Source organism: Callorhinus ursinus, unplaced genomic scaffold (assembly GCF_003265705.2).
Source record: "Callorhinus ursinus isolate GAN/ISIS: 27379988/994484 unplaced genomic scaffold, GSC_fseal_2.0 scaffold49, whole genome shotgun sequence".
In the NCBI taxonomy this organism is placed as follows: Eukaryota; Metazoa; Chordata; class Mammalia; order Carnivora; family Otariidae; genus Callorhinus; species Callorhinus ursinus.
In genome coordinates, this window is record NW_027397111.1 from 2,705,849 (window position 1) to 2,719,631 (window position 13,783).

General features: G+C 48.9%; 1 protein-coding gene across 3 annotated transcripts in view; it reads right to left on the reverse strand.

The window, feature by feature from the left end:
• INSC (INSC spindle orientation adaptor protein) overlaps nt 1-12,302 on the reverse strand; it is a 119,544-nt gene extending 107,242 nt beyond the window's left edge. For 2 of the 3 annotated variants that reach the window (XM_073883020.1, XM_073883017.1), the window contains exon 1: nt 11,651-11,776. In XM_073883020.1, coding sequence (XP_073739121.1) covers nt 11,651-11,710 — 60 coding nt within the window. In that variant the 5' untranslated portion in view covers nt 11,711-11,776. Of the gene's footprint in view, nt 1-11,650; nt 11,777-12,192 lie in introns of those variants that run through there. The other variant, XM_073883019.1, reaches the window with a different exon arrangement.
• Between the last annotated feature and the right edge of the window lie 1,481 nt (nt 12,303-13,783).

A 13,783-nucleotide genomic window follows, 5' to 3' on the forward strand; every position in this document is an offset into this window, starting at 1 on the left:
TTGCCAAACCCATCCCATACAGTCTTTAGGACCCCTTGCCAAACCCAAAAGGTAGTGCACACACACACACACACACATACACACAAACCAAAAAACAAAAAAATAGACCAGCGGTCAAGAAACCAACAGCCCCTCTCAGCTCTGCCAATAACCAACCTTGTGAACTTTGTCAGGTTACTAACCTCTCTGGGCCTCTTTTCTCATATGCAAACTGGAGATAATAATATATCTTTGATTACCTGGCACAGTTGTTGTAAAGACTGAAATACAATAATGGAGTGGACACCTGCTTTGTATCTCTATATGAGGTCATAAAAGTAAGAGGGATTTTATTAGGCAATATAATCTATGGAATAAGAGTCTCTTAAAAGACCAAAGGAATGAATCCAGAACAGTGGGATTTCAGGCAACGTGAAAAATGAGCTCTGGACCAAGATAGAAATCTAGAAGTTGGGGCCTAACCAAAAATCTCTGTTAACACAATGTAAGCAAGAAACCTGGAACGTTATGGGAGGACAGGAACTCAAGAATTATCTTTTCTGGTGGCACCTGGGTGGCTCAGTCGTTAAGGTCTGTCTTTGGCTCAGGTCGTGATCCCAGGGTCCTGGGATCGAGCCCCACATCGGGCTCCCTGCTCCGCGGGAAGCCTGCTTCTCCCTTTCCCACTCCCCCTGCTTGTGTTCCCTCTCTCATTTCTCTGTCAAATAAATAAATAAAATCTTAAAAAAAAAAAAAAAAAGAATTGTCTTTTCCAATCCTGAAGCTTCTGCAAAAGGAAACCAAGGCCCAGAGAAGGTAAATGACTTATCCAAATCACAGAGCAAATTTGTGGCTGAAGCCACACTAGCACTCAAGTTCTTTCTTCCCTCTGTCTCAGGTTCCGTCCTGATACGGGTCCATGATGCTATGCTGGTCCACTCTGGCCCACGATGCCCCCTTGGAGAGAGAGTGTAATGACCCGACACCTGAAGAAAATGCCACTGCCTTGCCCAGGGTACTCACTGAGGGATGCTGAACTTGGGGACACTTATTTTCCTGTGTCTAGTTCAGTTTGCTCATGAGTCTAAGTCACTCTCCTCCGTGTGGAAATCCTTCTGCCAAGTCCACAGCACAAGACAAACAACGTGTTGACCAAGAGCTTAAGAACCAATTATGAATCCAGTACCGACACAGACCACAGGGCCTGGGTTGGCAGGTGCTACAGCCTAAATCCCTGTGACTCTTCAGAAAACTGTCTCCAGTTCAGCCCTCCCCACTAGGATCCTGAGTGTGGGGATGGAGGTGTGTCAAAGGACAATTGCATCTGTAATCCTGCCTTTAAGTCACAGACTTCTGCACGCTGTGGGGAGAGGTTATGTTCTTAAAGAAGTGGCCTCTAGCTGATTGGGACAACAGAAGAGCAAATAAGTGGGTCTAGTGAAGTCTCTGGAGGCCGAGCCTGAGGCCAGACCAAGCACTGGACTTATGCCCCAAATATGCATCCCAGGTTTCTCTGTGGGGGCTACTAAATCCCCTGTGAGATGCTCTTTATCTCCAGCTGGGCAGGGACTTTGTCTCTTGCAATGGCCTCAGGCACAGGACACCCCGGCCCATCACACACCTGTTCCTTCACCCTCTCAGCCGTCACCTTCATAGTAGTCACCCCTTTACTCACTCACACCCATGGTCCCCAGTGAGCCTTTGCCAAGGGCTCTGAGTACAACTGAGGTAGAAATGGTCACAGACCAGGCCACATGAGTGCACAAGGGATCCAGAGCCAGGCTCTACTCCCATCAGCAGGCAGCTCTTCCTGAACCCACCTCTGGCCCACCCTGAGACCCTTCTGACACATTCTTGGTCTGGGGCAAGAGGGGTGACAGTATAGGCACGGGGTAGGGCAGAGCATCTGCTCTGTATCAGGCCCCAGCTAAATGATAAAGTAAATGAATAAAAAAATTTTCTTAGAATTTCTTCTTCCATTGAAAGAAACATTTAAATGTATAATTCAATCTAGTAATTCCTCCAACAGGAGTTCAAATAAGATGCTTGACCTTTCTCTTGCCACATGTGCTCTATATGGTCTTGAATATTTTATGCCCCTTCTGGGCTTCTAATTGCCCCATCTGGAAAAGGAGAGGGGTGGATTAGATGAACTTCCACTCTGAAACTTATGTTTCTACAATCCAATGACCCCTTCCCCAGAAGCTTCTATAAGAGTCATCATGGCCAGAGGCCAGACCCAAACCCTTCTCCAGATTGCTCTGCCCAGAACTCAGGTTGCTCTGTGTTCTTTGCTCAAAGGTGAGTTACAGGAGATATCTGGCATTTGTCCCAGAGACAGCCGCTCACATCACCTGCTGCTACTGTTGGCCATTAGAGCCCCCACATCATTGCTTCCCTGCCCACCCTGCACCGGGCCACCCCAACAGTCTCTCCAATCTCAGGACCCTATGGGTCATAAGACTAAGAAGGCTTGCACAAGGCAATTGTTTTCTCATTGGCCTCCAGCCTCCAGCCTACCCCCGTCATTCCAGTGTTAGTTTCAACCGCTTAAAACACAGCTCTCATAACATCCCCTTAGAAACCAGTTACATCTCCCCAGTATCTCTTAACTCAAGTCTGAACTACTTAGCCTGGTGCTCAGGACTCCCCAGACCCTGTGTCCAGCCCACCCCACCTCTTTTGGTATTACCACCCTTTACTCCCCACTATGTCCTTTATGTTCAAGCTTCTAGGCATGTTCCCTGCTATTCTTCAGAACTGATTTGCTGTCCCCACCCATCAAGATACAACATAAATGTGGCCTCCTCCTGGAAGTGTACTCACACTCCTTGCCAAACCATAAGGCACCCAAAATACTGAAGCGCTGACACGATTCATTCTGGGTTTGCCAGGGCCTGCCTGGTTTTCTAACTGACTAGTGATCTCCCATGGATGCATCTAGCACCCCCTGCTGGGGCCCAAGTCCCAGAAGAATATGCCCCTAGCAACCAGAATCTAACATAATGCTCTACGCGTAGCAGGTAAAGACTTGCTAAAGACCAGTAGAGATTTGTAAAGACTTCCCTTGAAGATAGCTGGACAGACGATAAAGGGACAAAGGAATGGATGAACAGTGACAAAAAGCCTCAGAGACCATGTCACATTGGTAGAAGAAAAACTGAAATGGATGGAGAAATAAATGGTAAGTGGACCTTGGGTGTGACCACCACCATCTCTCACCTGCATTACTACAATAGGCTCCTAACCTGCCTTCCCGCCTACTCTCATCAAACTGCCATCACAGCCGCCAGGGTATGTCATTTCTCTGTTCAAAACCTTCCAATGTCCACCCATATCACCCAGATTAAAAGCCAAAGTTCTCCAAATAACCCACAAAGGCCTTCATGACCTCGCCCAAATTATTGCACTGACTTCAACTCTTTGACTTTCATTTCACTACAGGCCTATGGACCTTCATGCTCCTCCTCAAGCATATGTCGGGACTTTTGCCTTTCTTCTTCCATTTGACTGCTTTTCCCCCAAATATTCACACAGCTTGCCGTTTCACTTCCTCCTGGCCTCTGGTTAAATATCTGCTCATCAGAGAAAATCTCCTGACCCTATATAGATGTATAAACCCTCTCCCTCCCTTGGGATTCACTTGCCTTTCTTGTATTTCTCCACAGCAGTGCTCAGCACCATTTGCATGTGTCAACCTGCTTACTGTGCATCTTCCCACACCAGAAAGCAGATTCTTCAAGAGCATGTGTTTTGCTCACTGCTGTATCTCCAGTGCCTAGAATAATGCATGGCACAGAGTAGGTACTAGGTGGATAGTTGTTGACTGGATGAGTGAGGGATTGAGTGAGTGAGTCTGTAATTGAGATCCCTGGCACCTTCGCGCATTTTTCTAAGATGCTCTTATCTGATGTGGTTGCCATTGTCTTGTGTCTGCTCAGTTCCAGCCCTGTCTGATGTCACAACAGATGGACAGCACACATTCTCAGGGGTTCTTTATAAATGGCAAACTTAAGAGAACTGAAAGAGCATCTTCTGGAGGGGATGGGGCCAGGATCAGTCTACTGCCTGGTTCCTAAGGCCACATTTTAAAAAATCCTGCTCTCCCTCCTCCTGCCAGCTTTCTGCAAATTCCACAGGGTTAAAAGCACAATTCTGGTAGAAAATGAAGAAAACAAAAGCATCCTCTTTTCCATGGTGGAGCTCTTAGGGAGCTATGTTTCTCTTTTCCCTTTGGACCTCAGCCCCAAGCACCTCTGCAGAGCCCAGCTACTATCTTCCATCTACCTGATCAAGGAGCCTAAATCCTAAGTTCTCATCACAATGAAAGAGGGGACAGGACACTAGAAGAGCAGAAAGTGAGATAAGAAGAGCAATCATCATGGCAGCTTCTGGTCTCACTTTCTTCCTGTTAACACCCTGCAATCACACCTGGCCTTCAAACAGCACAATGACATCTCCCCACCCCAATGGTCTGTTTGCCTGAGCTTCTGGGCTGTGAGAACCATGTGAAAGAATGATAAAGAAGAGGGGGATGCAGGTAATTCACCAGCCTTGAGTCCTGCTATAAACCCAACATAAACTCTTATCTGTGGCTGGACAGGTAGGTGTTGAAGGAGGGGTGAAGGGAGTAAGTGACTTAAATGAAGACAAAATAGATCATTGAATGAGTGAGTGAGGAATGCAAGAGTCAGTGAGCCAAAGTGACTGAATAGGCTGTCTGTCCCAGTGCTAAGGGCCTCATTGCAAGGATGGCTCCCTGGTCTTAGGAAGACATGCTCTCTGAATGCTCTTACAGGCCTAAGCCTAGTACAATCTCGGGGGGCGGGGGAGAGGAGACTGTCAGCTCCTGATCGATGTGGTGTATCATGCAAATAACTCTCAAGCTCCAAGGAGCCTTCATAAGTTTGTAAAGATCCTTCATAAAAGCAGCCATGGAGCCAAGTCAGGACCACCTGGGGGCCTCTCAGATCTCCTGTATCCTCTACAAACCAGGGTAGATGGGTGAGCCACAGCTCAGGGATGCCTTGTGACTTAGCTCCCTCCTCCAGGGAGCCCCTTAGAATCATCTAGGAATTAGATGTCATCTATCACCAGTCACCAAAAAGCTGCTGAATGACAGTCTAATTTGTGTTGCCCAGAAGATGGTAAGATCTTTGAAGGGGAGGGGCTGATAGGAACCTCAAATGCCATATGTCCTAAAATGAAGTATTATCTTCCCCCTCCCAAATCTATTTCTTCCTTAAAAGTTTTATTCTACTGAATGGCACCACCATCTATCTGGGTGCTCAGCTGATAAAGCTTCATTCATTCATTCATCCAACAAATATTTGCAGAACGTCTCAGTAACATACTAACTGCTAGGATCAAGCAATGAACAGCCCTCATGGAGCTCATCACCAAATAGGAAAAAGAGGCATTAATTATCATGTGATAATTGTAAATAAAGGTAAAGTTACAATTGTGATAAACCCCTGAAGGAGGTAAATGGTGTTTTAAAGCCTTACAAAATGGGATTTGACATAGTCGTGGAGGTCATGGAAGTGACAGCTGAGCTGCAAACTGAGAGATAAGTAGGAATTCAGTATGTGAAGACATGAAGGGAGAGTATCCTAAACAGAGCAACAGCAAATGCAATGGCCAATGGTAGGAGGGAGTCTGACAAGCCCAAGGAACTGAGACGAGGCCAGCATGGCAGAAGGGAGGAAGGGGGATGCTAGGTAGGAGGACATAGGCGATGGTGGTAGGGTCGGACAAACAAGACCTTGTAGGATTTATTAAAGTGTTTGGTCTCTATCTTAAGATCAACAGGAAGCAGCTGAAATATTTTCAAGGAGGGAAATGACATGAACAAGTTGTGTTTCGAAAGGCACTCTGGCTGCTGTGTAGTGAGCCAGCATGAGTGCAGCTGGACGAGTTAGGAGGCTCCTGTGGTACTCTACAGGAAAGATGAAAATGGTGTCTTGAACCAGAGTGATTCTAGTGGAGACGGACAGGCAGAAGTGATGAATTTCAGAGATATTTACAAGAGAACATCAACCAGCCTTGGTGAGGGATTGGATGGGCTCCAAGGGAGACGGGTGCTGAGGAGGACTGACAGTGCTCTCTGATGTATGCAGCTGCATAGATGGAGCTGGTCAAGGAGACCTGACATACCTGAAAAGGACCACATAGGAAAAGGATAGTGCGGGAAAAGAACACGGAAATTCTGTTTTGGACATGCTGAGTTTGAGAGTCCCTTTGACTTTTTCATCTCCCTCACTTCCTGCAACTGAGAGGAGACCTCCTCTCCACCTTATCTTAATTAAGGTCCTTGTCATTAAAACAATCTTGAGGCTCTCATGAAATATCACCTCCTCAAAGAGGCCCTCTCTGACCACTCAATCTAAAGTACCCTTATGCTACTACTCTCTATTTCAGTCACTTGTGGGGTTTTGTTTTCCTTTCTAAAAATGGATAATAATTTCTTGCACTTTGAATCATAGAGATAAATATGGACATATAGGTCTATGTCCTAGCTCTGTTTGCTAAGAGGGAATGACGCACCAAAAGCAAAGAGCACATATTGTCCCAGATTTTGGTTTCTAAATACCATTCTCCACTAAAAGGATCCAGGGCTTCTTGGAGAAATGGCTAGTTCCAGGGCCAGAAACTTCCTGTTATCTCTCAAGATCCAGATCAAGAGTTTTCACCTCTGGGAAGGCCTCTCTGATTGCCCCAGTAAGAGAGGAACTTCCTGTTCTGATACGGCAAGAAGTCCTGTACCTACTGGGATCATGTCCCACAAACAGGCCTGTCACTTATTGTTCACAAGCCACGTGGTGTGACTGCAGCTGGAGGACCAGGACATGCCCTGCTCACATGTATTCCCTGTGCCTTGCACAGATCCTGGCACACCACAGGGTCTCAATTAATATGTGTGGTGTGAAAAAATGAAAAATAGTAATTGAACTTTCTGTATCTTCTGAGAGATCTCTCTGACTTCATTATCCTCAAAAACTACAGAGAGTGAGAGAAATTCATTCTTCCCCTATTTTACATACAGGCCTTCTCTGAGGCCCAGAGAAAGTAAGATAACACAGTATACCCAGAGGCTGAGCTAGAGCTGGGGTCCAGGTCTGTTGCCAATCAGTCCGGTGTCCTTCCCCAGAAGGGGAGTGGGACGAAAATGAAGGATATGCCATTCATGGTTCCCCTATTCTATGTCAGATACTACACTTCAGTAAATTTTCTAGGAACCCCATTTTACAGACCAGGAAACTGAGGCTCCAAATCAGATCTGTCTGACTACAAAGCCCATGCTCTATTCTCTGCACATGGCTGGAATGTACAGCCCTCCCCTGACCCTTCATCAGGGGCAGTGAGACAACCTGAGTCCATCATTCTGTCTCTCAACCATGTCCTTTAAACCAGCACCACACACAGGCCCACAGTGCAGCCCACACTCCCAGACCACAGGCTGCATTTTACATGGTTTCCAAGCCCAGGATATTTGGGTTGTAAGACAAAACCTCCATTTCTCCAGCAGAAAGTGAACACTACACACAATTACCCGGCCTAACTGCTGATGCCTACAGACACTGCATCATGCCGAATAGGGTCTGGTCTGTCCAGAGACATTCTCAGTGGATCCTGGACTCCCCCAGAGCTTGGCACCAAGGGGACCCTGGAACGGGGGGAGGGAGGAGCTCTCTGGATCACAGAGTCTGGGTGGAGGCTCCATTCCCAGGACAGAGATTGATCCAGGGGAGAAGTGAAACCACAGAAGCCCAGGGCTGCCCACCCCAAGAAGTGAGGGTGATCCCTGCCAAATCCAAGAGACCTCCCCACCCCACCCCTGCTTCCCACAGAGTGGCAGTCTCCGTTTTGAGACTGGTAAGGCTGAGGATGCTGATGTTCAAGTCCTGGGGCCAGAAACATCAAGCCCTTAGCCCTTCCCCTTTTATCCCAAAGGGGTCGAGTTTCCTGTTTTCAAAGCTTTAGAACCGGAGGAGTGATCCACACACATTCACTACAGACTCTGAGGGCAGACAGACCTGGGCTGGAATCCTGGCCAGCTCTCACTTAACCTCACTGTGCTTCAGTTGCCTTATCTTTAAAACAGGAGTGCCTGTCTCACAGCGTTGTTCCAGAGGTTTCATGAAACAAAAGATGCAAAGAACGTAACAAGGGGCTGGCCTTTAGCAGGTACTAAATAAATGGGAGTCACCGTGAGTAAGCCTTCCCCCCAGCCACTCTTGACTGTTGGGCCCGACACACTCTTGCTGGGTTTTAAACCTGTTCTCATTTGGTTTAGCTACAAGTCCTGGGAACACCCCAAATCCTCAGCGGAGATACAATCAAATCTGTCTTACCTTTTTGAGATGACATTATTTACCCCTCACCTATTACCAACCCCCCAGCACATCACCCAGTACCAGGTATTTCCCAGGACCTCAGGCCAATGACTCCCCCTTTCCACTTTGTAACCAAATGCTTTAGGGAGGGTAACAGCCATCAGTGTGTGTGAAGGCATTGGGGGGGTGGGGTGACTTAATGCATACTGAGAAGCAGAATCCCAGTACAGTGCCTGAAAGCCCACCATTACAGTCCTTCTAATCATTCTTTAGTGCTAAACGCTGCCCCCCACTGCTCCCCTTGCCAAACATTAATAGCCTTGGACAGGGCAAAATAATCAGTCTTGGAATCAACTAGTTAGAAGTCTCACCAACTTTCAATGCAGCCAGAGCCCTGCCCTGCATTCAGAGGCCCCTGGTGACTGACATCTCTTATAGGTAAGAGGTGACAAATGACGCTTTAACCACTTGGTAGACTTGAAACCCCCTCACTGGGAAGGAGAAAAAAGTGAGCATTTGTCTATGACCTCACAGGTCCAGGGCAGAAAAGCTTCAGTGTATGTCCCTCCACATTCCAGAGCCCAGACTCCTCATCCCGAGCTCTGGGTCCAGAAGAGCCATGCTGATCAGAGACCATGTGGTCCACACTGTGGGGGGCAGAGCTCAAGTCCAAGAGACACAGAACTCCCAGCAGAGCCCTGGGCCTAGACAGGGTCACATGAAGAAGGGGTGGCCATGGGGCCAGGGCCAGGCTTAGGGCAGGGGTCAAACTCCTTCAGGCATCCAGACACTCACGCTTTTGAGACAGGGAAGAACTGGCAGCTGAAGTCCTCAGAGCAAGGGGCATTTATCAATGGCCCAATTCATTCTTAACAATCCCCATTGTCTGAGCCAGCACAGAGATGGTCATTATCTCCCAGAGCCACTAGAAAGAATAGCCCCAGGACAGAGTCATGAATCCGAGTCCAAAGATACAGAAGCCAAAATTAAGACATGGTTTGGAAACCATGTGAAATATCTGAAATTGGAGACGTCCCCCCAAATCCAGGCAACACACTTCCCATCCTCACAGGCAAATAGAAGGCTTAATTGCTGGTTATTCATTTATTTATTCTGATCTCTTTCTACAAAGAATGTGGGAGTTTACATTTAAAGATGTGTATACTATGTAGTTGTTAAAGCAGAAATTAAAAGTGAAGCCAGGGTTCCAATGAACACAATTACTACACTGGAGCAATAGGATAGACAAAGAGCTTCCTGGCAGCTAGAGCAGGAAGAGAAACCCCCAGGTTCGGTCATGAGCTCAGGAGTCACAGAGACCTGTAGAAATCCCTTGAGTACCCTCCACCTCAGTTTCTTTGTCAGGAAAAAAAAAATGGGACTATTAACCTAAGAAAGAAAGTTGTTGTGAAAAGTAAATGAAATAAAGCATATACTAAAGATTCCATCGATGATTCTATTACCATTATTACACATGTCATTATTACTATTATTCTGATGTCTGACTTCTCCTCTTTAAACTGGAACTATGTGAACTTAGTGGGGTTGTCCTGATGCTCTATGATTCCGCATGGTTGCTCTGAAGTTCTGACTGGCAGGTATATGTATTTGATTAAGAGGGGGAAAAAAGGAAATAGACCAGGACTGAGTCACCATGAGTCCTCCAGTTTTCCAGTCTTGTCTTGAGTCCTGTGGTGGCTGGGGCCCCTACAAAGGGGAAGGCTGGGGAAGGTATGCAGACTTCCTTCACTCTGCAAGAGGGCTGCCAGGCTGACTTCAGCCCGCCCTTACTGAACCATCCTCAGGGGTCAGGCTGAGGACCAGGGCAGGGGAGAATAGATCCCTGCACCCCACTCAGGAAATGGCTGAAGATCATCTCTCCCCTGCATATAAGGAGACTTGGTAGGGTGAGAGCTCAGGCACTCCTTGGACTAAACCATAAACACTAAGTAAGGTAAAGTCCATGTCATCTGAAGGATGCACGTCTGGGCATCCCCACTGAAGCCTGTCCGGAGGAGAATGACCTGGATGGAAGAGGTCTAGAAGCCATGACAACAATAACAACAACAACCTCATATTTTGGGTCACTTATTCCTCCAAGCACTGTTTAGTGTGTCCTCAGTGGTCCCCAGGGGAAGGAGATCAGGGAGAACAAGATTCTGTCAAGGAAAGAGATAACCACTCGGGGAAGGGAGAGGAACAAAGCCAAAGCCAGCTCTTTTAGGCTAGCTGAGATGGGAGACTCAAAACAGGGCTGACTAAAACCAAAGGGAAAGATTCAGTCCAGCTCAACTCACTGTCCCTCCCTGTCAAATGACTGCATGGCCCCAGCCCACAGAAGGCTCATGGTTTTTCTACAGCAGGGAGAATCCAGAGTGCAAACTAGAGCCTAGAGCAAATGACAGATGCCTTGCTCTGCCTCAGCCTGCAAGTCTGACCTTTTCATTTGTAAGAGGGTAAAATCTGCTTCTAAGTCCAGACCCTTAAGCCCCAGTCTACATGGGCAGCCTTTGTGCTAGAACAAATGGGAAATCCCAAAGGCACTGTGTTATCATTTTCCCTGAACCCACAGCCAAAGTCCCTAACTTAAGATAGTCCCTACTCTGGCCAGTTTCTTGGACTCATTGGCCAAGGTACCATATGTAGGCTAAAGGGGACCCAAAAAGGGGGTCTGGAGGCTGAGGGTACAGTAAGCCAGGGGGGCATGTTTGTGCATATGCATATTCTACACTTGTAGGTACGTGTTGCATACATGTCACTGTCCACAGGTGTACGTGTTGAAAGTATGTGAGTCTGCATGGATGTCCTGACTGGAAGTGCATGCAAGACTAGCCTGTGTGGGTAGGAATGTGTGTACTCATGAGCAGCTGTGAGGATGTGGGTGTGAGTGTCCTATCAGCGTTTGTGAGTGCACACGACTGTGTGGTCTGCCCACCTGCTCTCACTGTCCTGCCTCTTCTGCCATGACAGTGGGTCCCCCAAGCTGTCTCCTCACCCTGGTCGGCCAGCTGGGTCCCTCAGAGCCCCATCTACTCCAGTGTTGGCCAAAGACTCTGAGCTCCCGCCCTGCTTACAGCCGTGAAAAACCAAAGCCACCGAATGACCCACAGAGAAGACACCCCAGCTGGGGACAAGCCGGTCACCCTAGAAAGTCGGACTTCAGATAACTCTATCCTTACTCTGTCTTCATGGGCTCACGCACACACATCCATCCGTACCCCCCCACCCCATGTGCACTCTCTCAGCCCACCTGCAGCCTTCCTACTCCACACACGAATGTAATTCCAGGAAAGAGACACACGTGCCACCTGCGGGCACACTCCAGGCCCACCTACCTGTACGTTCCCCCACACACGGACATGCTCTGTCACTCGTACTCCTCCTCTGGGACACATGCTAGAAAGTTCCGCAGGCTAACACTCCCTCCCACGGCCCACTGCCACTCCTACACCTACCGTCCAAAGAGTCGCAAGCACGCTGGGTCCCCCAATAGGCCGTCCGACCATCAGGGCCCCAGATCAGCCGGCCCAGGGGGTCTACTCACTGCGAGGGAGCGGGGCGGCAAGCCGGGTGCGCGCGGCGGCCAGCCGTAGCAGGGGCGCAGCTGGGGCTCCAGAGGCCGGGCCAGCCGAGGGGCCGCCCGCCGCCCCGCGCCCCCGCCCCGTGCGGCCCCAGCCCGCCCACTCCCCGGCGGCGGCTGCAGGACCTTCCACGACAGCGCGCCCCCTGCCAAGCCTCTGTCCCGCCACCGCCGCCGGGAGTCTCCGCCGGGCTGCAAAGCTATTTTGGTGCCCCCAGCAGTGGAGACATCGCGCTCTCTTCTGTGGGGAGCGCTGGAATGGGGCCGCGGTCAGGCTTAATTAGAGACCTGGCTCACCCCGGGGGATGGCGGGAGTCAGGGCTGGGAAGCGCCCCGGAGCCAACGAGGCAGGGGTGCCCACGTGTGCCCCTCATGCCAACATCTGGAGAGGGGAAGGGAAGGAGCGGCGAGCGCTTCCCTTGGAGCTGAAACAAAACAAGGAGGGGTTTGGGTGCGGTTCACAGGCTCTGCGGAGGGAGCCGCCAAAATTTGAGCAGTCCCCAAAAGCCTGGAATGTGCCTGGGTTCATTCACCACAGGTGCTTCCCTTTGGAATCTAAGTCACCCATATAAGATCACCGACCTCCAGACCACCGACCTGCCAAAAATGACAGAGGGTGTTTGTTGAGACTCCTTTTAACTTGGGACACATCAAACTTCCCTCTGGATGGCTTTGTGTCAGATGGCTAAGTCTAGAAAAGAAGGCTGATTCCTACCCAAAAGCTCAGGAATGTTGCATTCCTGAATTGGAAGGAAGCTGCAAGGTCATTCCATCCAAGTCCCTCCACCCTGCCAGGAATCCAATGGGGCCTGAAGGGCCTCTACCCTCTCTGGGGGATCACTAACGTAAGCCAGCCCCTAGCCTCCCTTGGGCCCCGTTCCTAAGCTTGCACCCTCCAGTTGGCAGGAAGTTCTCCTTGGCATCTAACCTAAATCCCTCATATGTAAACTATCTCAATACGCTCACACCACACATTCAGAGGGAAAGAGGGCAGCTGCATCTCCATGACAGAATGACTGCTCCAAGGTGCCATCTCAGCCTCCTCTTCCTCGATGCTAATACCCTTGTTCCCTTTTTCAGGCCCGGGCTAACAAGGACAATTGCACCCTGACCCTGGACACATCACAGCTCCTCACATTAACTCAACTGCCTCAGCTCTCTGGGAACCCCAGGCTCTGGGTGCCCAAGTCATTCAGATGAGCCAGCATTGCCAGCAGCTTCCAACTATCCAGGGGAGCCTGATTCCACTCCCCAGTCCCTTGAGAGGAGCTTCAGTTCCTATCTCAACCACATCTGTCTCAGAGCCTGAGAACAGAACTGGGGGCCCAGCCACCTACATGGCTGGGCATTAACACCGGGGCCACAGCCTTCCTCAAATGGGCATGCTTTGCAGAATCTTTTCTCTGAGCCTGTTCCTGGTAGATGTGTTGTATAACAAAAATAGTCTGGGCTTTCTCCTCAAAGAGACCTGACTTTGCATCCTGCTTCTACTGCTTTCTAGCTGTGTGTCCTTAGACAAGTCACTTAACCTCTCTACGACTCAGTTTTCCCATGTTTACAAAGGGAATCATAATAATTCTGCCTAGCTCGGAGGGTGTAGGAAGTATGAGATGAGATCAGGAATGTAAAAGTACCTGGAAAGCCAAGATATTTTTTAGTATGCTAGTAATGGAATGAGGCTTAGATCATAAATAGGATAAATACTGGCAAAAGCCTCAGAAATCTTTTATTTCCAGGACCAAATTTTGTGCCTGGGTTTTAGAGCAAGAGAGGAACAGACTTGGTTTGTTAGAGGTTCCTTTAGGGCATTTGTATGAATGTCCCCCACCCTGCATTCCCCAACACACACACACACACACACACACACACACACACACACACACACACA